The sequence below is a fragment of the Sceloporus undulatus genome, chromosome 1 (genome assembly GCF_019175285.1).
Source record: "Sceloporus undulatus isolate JIND9_A2432 ecotype Alabama chromosome 1, SceUnd_v1.1, whole genome shotgun sequence".
Lineage (NCBI taxonomy): Eukaryota > Metazoa > Chordata > Lepidosauria > Squamata > Phrynosomatidae > Sceloporus > Sceloporus undulatus.
In genome coordinates, this window is record NC_056522.1 from 251,947,489 (window position 1) to 251,959,262 (window position 11,774).

At 49.6% G+C, this 11,774-nt stretch overlaps 1 protein-coding gene across 3 annotated transcripts in view; it reads left to right on the plus strand.

Moving 5' to 3' along the window:
• ASIC4 (acid sensing ion channel subunit family member 4) overlaps nucleotides 1–11,390 on the plus strand; it is a 145,512-nt gene extending 134,122 nt beyond the window's left edge. For 2 of the 3 annotated variants that reach the window (XM_042449939.1, XM_042449931.1), the window contains exon 10: nucleotides 9,395–9,650. In XM_042449939.1, coding sequence (XP_042305873.1) covers nucleotides 9,395–9,514 — 120 coding nt within the window. In that variant the 3' untranslated portion in view covers nucleotides 9,515–9,650. Of the gene's footprint in view, nucleotides 1–8,566; nucleotides 8,635–9,394 lie in introns of all 3 variants that reach the window. The other variant, XM_042449921.1, reaches the window with a different exon arrangement.
• Nucleotides 11,391–11,774: the final 384 nt, after the last annotated feature.

The following is an 11,774-nucleotide window of genomic DNA, read 5'->3' on the forward strand; positions in this document are numbered from 1 at the left end:
CCTCCGTTTTCTCTGGATTAAGTTTGAGTCGGTTTTCCCTCATCCAGCCCATTACTGACTCCAGACAGGCCACGAGAGGAGAGACGCCATCCCCAGTCACTGCATCAGTCGGAGACATAGAGAAAATGATTTGGGTGTCATCAGCGTACTGATAACCCCGCGCCCCATGTCTCCGGATGATCTCTCCCAGCGGTTTCATGTAAATGTTGAATAGCATGGGGGACAGAATGGCTCCTTGAGGGACCCCAGTTTTAAGGGCCCGCTCGCTGGAGCACACGTCCCCCAGCTGCACCATCTGGGACCTCCCAGAGAGGTAGGAACGGAACCACTGGAGCACAGTGCCCCCAATTCCCACCTCAGCCAGGCGCCCCAGAAGGATACCATGGTCTATGGTATCGAAAGCCGCTGAGATGTCCAAGAGCACCAACAGGGACACGCTTCCCCTGTCGATGCCCAGACGGAGATCATCGACCAAGGCGACCATGGCCGTCTCAACCCCGTGACCCGCCCGAAAGCCAGTTTGAAATGGGTCCAGATAATCCGTTTCATCCAAGACCGCCTGAAGCTGGATCGCAACCGCCCTCTCGATCACCTTCCCCAAAAATGGTAGCAGGGAAACAGGCCGATAATTATTATGTACCAGGGGGTCAAGGGAGGGCTTTTTTAGGATCGGTCTTACAATGGCCAATTTAAGATCCGATGGAAATCGCCCATCCCTGAGAGAGGTGTTGATAATCCGGCGTAACAAAGTGGTTACCACCGGTCCCCCCTGGGCCGCTAACCACGAGGGGCAGGGATCAAGAGAGCAGGTTGTTTTCCGAACACTTCCGAGGATCTTGTCCACATCATCGGTACTCACCAACTCAAACTGATCCAGTGTAACATAGTCCGCGGAGGCTCTGGACACTTCTACCCTAGGCTCTGCACTAACGTCGGCGTTCAGACCTTCGCTTATGCGAGAAGTTTTATCCACAAAAAAGTCGTTAAAAAGGTCACAGCAGGCCTTAGAAGGTTCAAGGATCTGGTTCAGGGCGGGAGGGAGCTGAGTTAACTCCCTGACCACCCTGAACAACTCTGCCGGACGTGACTCTGCGGACGCAATACGAGCACCATAGAACGAATTCTTTGTTGCTTGTATTGCCTCTCCGTAGTCCTTTAACAGTCGGTCTAGGAGAGTCTTGTCGTAAGCAAAGGTGTTTCCGCCAACGGTACTCTAGCCGTCGCAGAGCCCGCTTCCTCGCCCGGAGATCTTCCGTATACCAGGGCTTACGGTTGGAAGCGGGCCTGAGAGGACGCTTGGGAGCGATTCTGTGTATAGCCCCAGAAAGACCGGTATTCCAGATACCGGTAAGGGCATCAACAGAGTCGCCGTCATTTCCAACCGCGAGCCCCTCTAAGGCTTCTTGGAACCTCTCAGGTTCCATCAGCCTTCGAGGGTGGACCATCCTAACTGGTCCACCACCCCCGGGGGGGATCTGGGTAGAGGCCTTGATTTTCACCTCTACCAGGAAGTGATCCGTCCATGACAAGGGGGAAATATTAGCAATTTCCGCCCACGGATTCTCCGCCTCCGAACAGAAGACCAAATCGAGAGTATTACCCGCACAGTGCGTAGGACCCTGTATCAGCTGGGACAGGCCCATGGCCGCCATGGTTTCCATGAATTCCCGAGCCGCACCGGATGGAATATAGCTGGCCGTGAGGGAGATATTGAAGTCACCCAGGACGAGAAGCCTGGGCGTCTCCAACATCAGCTCAGCGACCAGCTGTGTCAGCTCGTTAAGGGAGTCCGCTAATGCACGGGGTGGCCGATACACTAACAGAATCCCTAGACTGTCCCTAGCCTTTAGGGTCAGGTAAATACACTCGATATAGGTGGTCTGTCGGAGGTGGTTCCTGGTGAGGGACACGGTGTTCCTATGTACCAAGGCCACACCCCCCCCCGCCCACCTAACCTGCGTTGGTCCTTCACCGAGAACCCGGCAGGAAGGGCCTGAGCCCACACAGCATCCCCTTCAGGCCCAAGCCAGGTCTCGGTAATGCAAGCCAGGTCACACTTAGAGTCCTCCAGGAGATCCTGGAGGATGTGGGTCTTGTTATTAATGGACCTGGCATTGCACAGGAGCAGCGACAGGGTTTGTGGCACGGTTGGAGTGACCCTCAGGTCCTTCTGGTTGGGAGAGGGACAGGAAGGCGTGATAGATATGATACATCTATCACGCCTTCCCCTGGAACGGAAGTCCCTTCTCCCACCGCCATACCTCCCCCTGCCCCACACAACCTCAATTGGGGCCCCGCCCACCAAGGTGTTATCCCCGGCCCAGGCATCCCCCGCATCCCTATCCTTCCCCCACCCTCCTATGGCTGTTAATGGAGCAGGGGTTAGCCACTGTAGGCATCCCCTGCTCCTAAGGCTATACTAGCCTCCTACACCCTCTGAGACTGCGCAACTGCGCAGCGGCGGAGTTCCCAACGTCCGTGGGCGGCACTCCCGGGGCGGTGCGCAGCTGCGCACCTTCGAAACCACCGGGAGGAGGCCGCCCGGCGACAGGCACAGTCCCAGCAGGCGGCGGCGTCGGCGGCACGGTGGTCCCTCGGGCGAGGAGGCAAAGGGGGGTGTGTCCAGGAGGGCCGGTTTCCCGGCTTTTGTACCCGCCTCTCTCACAGGCGGGCTCCTCCCAAACTTTCCCCCAGCTGTCTTAAAGGGCCCCTCTCGCACCTGGCCGCCAAAACGCCAAAGCCAGGCCGAGCCCAGAGTCTCCAAAGGGTCCCCCGCCGCGGAGTTCCCAACGTCCGTGGGCGGCACTCCCGGGGCGGTGCGCAGCTGCGCACCTTCGAATCTTCTAAATTAAGGGCCTCCAGAATCCTGGAGATGGCACTGAGCTGGAATGGGTGTGGGTGTGTGAGAGAGAGAGAGGGAGAGAGAGAGAAGTGCATTGCTTGCCTCTAATCTCATGTGAGCATGGTTGTGAATGAATGACATATACCAGATGCTTGTATTATGATACAAACGTGATCTGTTCCGCTGGTGCATTCAATATCCCGGAAGCCCTGATGTTATATAAAGATAAAATACAGGAGGCAAAGCCAGTGAAGGCCCATCAAACATGCCAATTTTTGGCTGGCTCCAGAGCTGTTGGACAAGGAATAACTAATTAGCAGCCAAGTTTAATTTCCTTTTGCTGCCAACATTTAAGTCAATAAATGCTAGACATCCTTGGAATTCAACCTGGCTGCAGCAAAGGTTGTAAATAAAGTGACAGCCAGAGAATTCCCTAGACAGACATGAGTGCCGAGAAGGTTCTGCTGCCATCCCTGATGACTTGGCTAAATGGATGCCAGAATTCCACAGCTGGGCTTCTAGGCACAATCCTAAAACACCAAAAGGGCTGCCCACCCCTAAATGGCTAAGATGAGGAAGGAAGGGAGAGAGGGAGAGAGAGTATGCCACCCAAGCCTCTATAGACTGATAACTTAAACTGAAACCCAAGCCCTTGAAGCCCAAATCCTTTGTTCTCATCTTGATTTTGTTCATAAACGCACAAGGCCTGCTCCATTCAAGTCAGTGGCGATTTTGCTATTGATTTCTGCCAAAGAGGTATGGGAAACTGTACTGCTTCCAGGGGTCAATATTTTGCCACCAGGATCCTCCTGGAGTTGCATGGACTGCCAAAAATGCCAAGGAACAAACAGCAGCAAGCACCAAACCAGACATGGCTGGTTTTGAAAACTAGGTTTTAAAATGTTAAGCAGGGGAATGGCTCCAGAAGAGACTATTCACCTCTTTACCCCCACTTTCAACCAGCAGAAGGCTGTTCCAGGGAGTGGAGAGGAACTGAGATCCACCAAAGCAACTTTGGGAGACAGCATGTGGCCTCAGGCCTGCATTTTTCCCATGTCTATTATAAGAATTAGGAGCTGCACCCAAACATAACAGTATTACTCCTGGCATTCAATAGGTTGGTTGATCTTCACTGCAAATCACAACCCTTATGTGTAGCGCACAGAATCCACCAGACAATAGATTACTAATTAAATAGCCAACCTGAGGCCTTGTCATTCAATGACAGACCAACACAGAGATTAACATGTAAATCACTTTTTTCACCCAAGGGTCAGTGTGTGTGTGTGTGTGTGCGTGTGTGCGTGTGTGCGTGTGTATATACACACCCCCACTCACTTCCATGCCAGCATTCTCTGAAGATGCCAGGCACAGATGCTGGCGAAACATGAGGAATAAACTCTTCCAGAACATGGCCACATAGCCTGAAGACCACACAAAAAATTATGATTCTGCTTTAGCTGCCATAGCAACATCATATGGAATCTTGGGATTTGTAGTTTAGGGGGCTATTTAGAATTCTCAACTAGAGAACTCTAGTGCCTGACCAAGATACAAACCCCACAATTCCATAGGAAGTAGCCATGACAGAGTGGAATCATAGAACTGTGCAGTGTGAAAGGTCCGTAAGTAGTCTTAATTGACACTAAGGTTATTCCAAGGACAGCTAGGCTGCCCCGAAAAGACACTTGGCTGTGATTTCTGGTTTCCATACCTGCTTCTATAAAAACCTAAGGCGAGCCCTGTTGGATCAAACGAAAGACCTACCTAATCTAACATTCCACAGCAGTCAATAAGTTGTCTTTGGGAAACCTACCGACAAGATGGAATCATAGCAGCCCTCCCCTCATTTCTATGTGTATGCTTTAAAGTCTCTACAACAACAACAACAACAATAATATACAGTTGTGTTTTAGCTTTCATTTCTCATGGATATACTCCATCGCCAAAATCAGGATGACAAGTCCCAAGCTTAATGGTAGAAAATGTCCTTTCTACATAGGAAGCACAGCATCCAACCTTCAACTGTTTTGTTGCTTCAGCATTGACAGGAGGGCTGAAAAAGTCCCTTTCCTGCAACCTCTCATGGCTGCTCCTAGTTAGGAACAGACAGCATGGATCCAGATGGGTCTTGTGACATCTTCTTGTCTTTTCCACCAAGCACACCATGCTGCAATTTTTTTTTAATTGTTACTGGCTCTTCACAGTGGAAACTGTTACTGCTAAATTTGAGTATCTCCGTGTATCAGCGTGGAATCAGAAATGGGGAGGGAGAGGCATTTTGCAATTTCTCCTTTTGGTTTGGTGGTGGAGATGTAGCAGGGGGAATATTTCTAGCAGACAGATTATTTTGTATCAGTAGGAAAAGGAGGGGCAGTGTATACCTTTGGCGGTTTGTGCACTGCCTCGCTACATGGGTGTAGATTATACTGTATCAAGCAGATGCAGGGCAGATTTATGTTACTCTGTGGACTCTCTAGGTGAGATGCTTGCAACAGATGCCTCCAGTCAACACTTATCTGTGGAAAACAGCTAACGCCAATATAAGCACAGCACAGTTGACAAGTTGTGTTGCCATTGCACCACCTTGTGGACAGAACAGTATAGTAACAGTATAGTACGTTGTACTTATGGCAACATAATGAATTCTATAGGGTTTTCTTAGTCAAGGAATCCTCAGAGATGGTTTTATCAGTTCCTTATCCTGAAACATAGCCTACAGCACCTGATATTCATTGGCTGTCTCCCAATCATATACTGACGCTGCTTAGCTGCAGACTTGAGATGGGATCAGTGGTGTCACCATACAGAATATTTAGTAATGTTTTTTGTACTAATACTACTCATAGATCGTAATTCCTGTATATCACTGAATATAATGGCAATACACTCGTCCCTCCACATTTGTGGCTTTGACTTTTGCAGATTTGATTACTCATAGATTTTATTAATATGTTCTCTCTAGGAATATCTAGGTCCTCCAGCACAACTCTATGGTCAACTTTAACCAAAAGATGCACTGAAGGACTTAGAGATTCTTTGGGCCCATTCCAACTTATATTTTAAACCATTTTGTGAATCGCCTTGACACTGGGTCACAAATTCAATTCAGGCCAATGTGTAGTTCCCACTATGGAAGTGAATTGTTTCCTTATCCCATGTAGTTCTCACTAGTGCACCCCAGCTTCACACACAGGCTGGACTGGACCCCAGAGAGCTTTGGCCGGGAGAGCCAGGGAGGACCAGGTTTGTCAGGCTCCAATGGGCCCCCTTTCACTTCAGAGAAGAAGACACACACCCCTCCCAGGTTTGCCTGCCCTGCCTGGATGGAGCCCTGGGAGAAGAGTGACCACAGGCCCTCCTCCTTTTCCTAGAGGACACATCCTCCATTCCAGCCTCCTGTCCAGGAGGAATCTCCAAAGGAGGGATTAGGGGCTCCTAATTTGGTCAGGTCATGCCTTTTGTAGGGCCTGATCCTCCTTGCCATTGAAAACACCTGGGGTGCCCCCTGGGGCTGGGAGGCTGCATAGAGCCAGGGGGAGGTTGCCCATAAAGGAGGTGACCTCAAAAGAAGCTGCTCTGAGGCAAAAGAGCTCAAAGGGACTGTCCCTTTCCCAGGGTGATCCCAGGCTTCCTCACTGAAAATGAGGATCAGGCCTGGCAAAAGGGAGTACATCCCACCCCCAAAAAAGACAGGACCTGGTCAAATCAAAGCTCCCAAGCCCAGCATGGTCTCCTGAGTCCTGTTGTGGTGTGAGGAAAAGGCTGTCTGGTGCCTCTACTGCTCCCACTGTGCTCCCGGCTCTAGGAACCAGAGAGACCCCCAGAGGAGCGGGTGAAGCTGGTCAGCTGAGCGGCCCCAACTTGTCCATAGCAGCCAGCGGGCTTGGAGAGGTCCCACGCTCGGCTCGCTCCCTCTGGGCCATATGTCCAATGACCACAGCGTCCCCAAAGCTAGGTCCAGGAGCCCCGAAAGTGGGGCCTGCTCTGCCTGGTGAGGGCTTGGGAGGCCAAGGGCCCAGCTCACCACCCTCAACTTTGGGGAGCTGAACTTTGGTGAAACCTCCCCTCCAGTGCGATACAAATCTGTTGTTGTTGAGTGCTCTTCCAATTCGATTTTTTTCAAAAGAACCACCAAAAAAATAGTACGTGAAAAGAGCGATTTTTTCCCCCATTTCCTTCACTTCAAAGTGACTCCAACTGATTGCAGTTGGGTCTGAAGCTGTTTACAATGTAAATGAGACAAATATAAAGCGATCAGCAAATCGCTTTAAATCATAGTGGGAATGAGCCCCTAGAAAGAACACTCCACTAGTCATTTGTAGCTCTTCCAGTGCAATTTTATGGTTAATGTCTGGCATGTTGACTACAGAGTTGCTTTTGCTAACTGTCCAAAGGAAAAATAAGTTTTAAAAGAAAATGTTTGTCACACTATTTTAGGGGCATCTGGTAGCTTCCATGTCAGTGGGTGGTTAATTTGCTCCAGGTTTGAGTCTGAACTCTAAAGTTCAGGGTAATGAATACCAACCCAAAATTGTTCCAGCATCTTGGGTAACATCTATTAAGTTCAAACTATAACCTGGAGAGCATTCACTGCTCAGCTAATATGTGAGCCACCAGCCACCACTGAATAATCTTGCCATTTACTTTTTAAGAGCTATGTGATAAATATTGTCTATGCAGCGATAAAGATAATTGGTTATGTATACAGTCTTTATTGAGAGAAAATAAAATTGTTACTTAAGAGGGAGTTATATAAAAGGGAACCCATGTGTGCAGAGGCAGTAATATTGCCACATATCACCTCCAAATCTCTAAAGAATTATCATTGCGCACAGCCTCAGAGATCTCCATATTATGACTGCTGATATGTTTAAACTCCTGATGTGAAGGATATAATACATGTTTCCTGCCTGGAAATCCCACATTTTATTAACTTTGGAATTATTCCTTAATCACCATGCATCATTCTCAGTAACCTTATTTATGCATTCTGCTAAGTACCATCTGTCTGGTCTATTATGAATGAGATTAGACATTCTAATCTTCCTTGTACATTTTTCTTTTGAATAATATTCATCCCATAGTATGGTAGCTGAGTTCACAGGGCCTCCCTGAATGTGACAATGTGAAGCAGGCCATAGTATGACTTGGCCCTGTGGAGTTATCATTTCATCTCATTTGCTAAGTAGTATAGGGCACTGCAGGTTCCTAACCATTTTATATCCACCCCACTAATCATGTTCAAAATCTTGATCTCATTTGACATGGCTGAATGTAGCATCTCTCCAAGTTTCCTACTCCATAGGATTCTGGATTCGTTCCCTCTCACTGTCTCTCATCTTCTCTCTGTCAGTTCCATTTCAGAAGTTACCAGTTTAACTGGGGTAGTGTAAGAGTGTTGAAGGTAGAGCCAATCAGGATAATGAACTAGCACCAGAAAGGACTGATTTTGTCAGCAGGGTGGAACAGGAGAGTAAGGCAAAGAAGAATGATGACTGGAAAAAAGTCACTTTTTATAACAGCTCCCAGAATTCCCTGATTAGTATGAATTCTGGAAGCCATAGTTAACTTTTCCAGGGTCTGAAGACACATGCATGCAGATCACAATGAAGGCCAAACTCAAAAAGAGCCAAAATGGGATTATGTTTAGAAGAGGCAAATAATTGTCATAAATTGGCCACCCTGGGATAATCATCTCACAAGCTCCTTTTACTTTACTAGAGAGAAAAAGAAACTCCATTCCTCATCCCTCTTCTTCTTCCTCCTGACATCAAGTTGGATGCAATGGGGTAAAGTAATATCATTGTACTGCCTTGCCCGAGCCCAGTACCTCCCATCACTGGCTGGCAGGCATGCCTGATATGTTGATGTTATCACATTAGGAGGGGAGGAAGAGACATGGAGCTCTACCTCTCTTGTAACTTCTTGTAGCATGAAAATTTGTTTGAAGCTTTGCTCCAAGGGAGGAAGAGGAGGGCCATTTTGTCTCTCTTGAGAAGCTACTACCTACTGAAAATACAGGCCTGTCCCTCGTCAACAAAGAACAAGCCATGCCTGGAGGCAATGGCATACCAAGGGTTGGTGTCACCCAGTGCGGGGGGAGGGGCAGACCACTACAACCCTGGGAGGTCTGTTTCGACTCTGACATGGCTGCAACCACACCAAAGCCCAAAAGAAAGTACTGCCTCCCCCACCAGCCACCACCACTGGAGGGGGCAGTGCCAATCCCCCGGAGGTCTGTTTGGGCTCCAACATGACTGTAGCCACATCAAAACTCAAATGAAAGGGACTGTTGTGGCTGCTGGGCAAGTGGGAAAAGGAAGCAAGACCCTTTCTCACTTGCCCAGCAGCCATGCTGGGTGTACCACTTCATTGGGTGGCACCACCCTCTAGGATGTCACCCAATGTGCTCCACACCGACCTAGTGATACCACTGCCTGCAGGGGTGGGTGGGTGAAAGGAGGGGCACTTTGGGGCCTTTGGGTATCGCTGAGCTGAGCTTGGCAGGCAGATTATTAACGGGTGCTGCTGTGCTGTCTTCTCTTACAGAGTTCCTGTGAGACCCTTGGGCGTCACTCAGAAGGCAACTACCCCACAGGCCTCCTGCCAAACCACCACCATCGCCACCACTACTCACCGCAAGGGGTCTTTGAAGACTTTGCTTGCTAATCCAGCCTGTGTCACCGCTCCCCTCCCCCTTTCCCCCCCAAATGAAGGCAGTGCTTTTGGAGCAGCCTCGGACACAGCAAGTTCCACACTTTGCCATGAGCTCTGGTCCAAAAGCCAGACCTAGCTATCTTCCCCCTGCCCCCGAGCTCGTGAGGCTTCCTACCCCACCCCGCAAAGCATTTGATGCTTTTGAGCCCCTTTCCTCCTGTAACCCCTTGTCTCCTATCCAGGTGTCACCCTCCTCCCTAAGACTCAGAGGCCCCAGGCACCCACACTGAAGCACAGAGAAAGAGCGTCAGCTGCCAAGCCCAGGGTGGCACAGTGGCCTTTAAGCAGCTCCGCTGACAGGAAGGAGAACAGGAAACACAGAGCATGCCAGGGAGCAAAGGGGCTCTCTCAGAAGAGGGAAGGGGGGGAACTCACCCAGCCCTAGTTTGATGTGGTAGCGGTAGCACCAACCAGCCATCTGCTCACAAGCCAACATGGCAGTGTCTGCCACTGCCATGAATTTTGTACAGTGGTGATGATCTTCCGTCCAACATCACTCACTTTGTACAGTCCTGTCCAGCATTACTATTCCTCATTACAACATTTACATGCACACTGGGGTGTCTCGGAGCAGAAAATAAGTTGTGGGTCTCATTCACTGCTGTTGAGTAGTGCACCCTGTTGTCACTGCACAAACAGGAATTCTGCCTGTAAGAAGGAATGAGCCCTTAGGTCTTACCCATAAAAGGATATGCCCCTTTTACTTCATGGGCCTTAGCCCATCTCCTCACCATTGCCCCTGCCATCTTTATTCCCTCACACAACTGTATATTTGTACATAACCATGGGGGGTGGGGTCGGGTCTGTGGTTTTTAGCCAGGCATTGATGCAGCTTCCCCCTGCTGGTTTCACCATGAACTGCTGGTAAGGCTGGACACTGATACAGACATCCAATCTCAGGTTTCTTCCCAACTCCATGGTCAAGACCAGAGCCAGCAGGAGATTGCTGCCAGCACCAAAGCCCTAGTTTCCCTGAAGCACCCTCTTCTCAGATACACAGCCTTTCCCCCTTCCTCCCGTTATCCATCCATTCCTCTCCTCCTCCAGCAACATTCAGAGTCTAAGCCAAAAATAGCCACCCCACCCCAAGGACAAGAGAGTAGGAAGTTTCAAAGTCCCTATGGGTCCCACACCAAGGCTGCAGGGACAACCAGTACTCCCACATCCCCCCCCAACTCAGATCTTTAGATGGAAGCACTTCTTTGCAAGAATAGTCCAGTGTATCCACATGTGACAGGGGGGCTGAATCCTCATATGTATGGATTTGCTCCCTGTACCTGATGGGAGGACCCTGAGTAAAAGTGCAAGAGGGAAAAGGCAGTTAAACCATGTTGTGCTGTCCTGGGGTGTGGAGGGGAGGGAGTACCCCAGAATGCCAGCAGTTTGCCCTTAGCATTCATATAGCAAACCAGGAAGGCCCAGCTGGCCTCCATGGTCAAAATGCATTAAGAACCTCATGGTGTTGTGCCCCGCACTTTGGGCAGTGTGCCTTTATTGGAACGCAGAATGGAGATGCATTTCCAGAAGAAAGGTGGCATTTGCAGAAATATGTGGTTGGAAATGCTCCCTCTCGCCTCTTCTTCTAGTGGCAACCACCAATGTAGAAGGAACAAGGATGATGAGAATCACACTCACCTGCCTGCTGGAAGTGTGTGTGAGCCCAAGGGGAGTGGAGTGCAGCCCTGCAGGCTGCGTGGGGCTCTGACAGGGACCCAGCCAGGGCTGTTCCCAGGAGAGGTCCATCCATCTCATAACTTTACTGAGCGCGAGTCGCTGTTTTACAAATGTACAAGTTTTCTCCCAATAAAGAGGCACAAGTAGAACTCCAGATGTGTCTGTGGTGTTATAGTTATTCTATCCAGCTAATGCTCCAAGTTCTGGTTTCTGCCCCTTCCAAGCATTCTGACCAACAGTAAAATAGAAACCTCTGCTGCTGGGGGGTTTATTGATACTCTTAGCTCCCCCCCCCCTTCATCTATTGCCTAACCATGCCTCCCTCTGCTACACAGAGCCACAGAGCTTGTAGTTGGGAGATTTTGGAAGTTGTAGTCCAAAAAAGGTGACTTTTCCAAGTTCTGCACAACTGGGGTAATATTTGCAACACATTTGGGTTAAATTCAGCAAGCATGCTAGCAGGGCATAAACATCCGTCAGTTTACTAGCGTGAAGAGGGAAGGCTGTTCCTTCAATCCCACTTCAGCTGTGCAAGAGC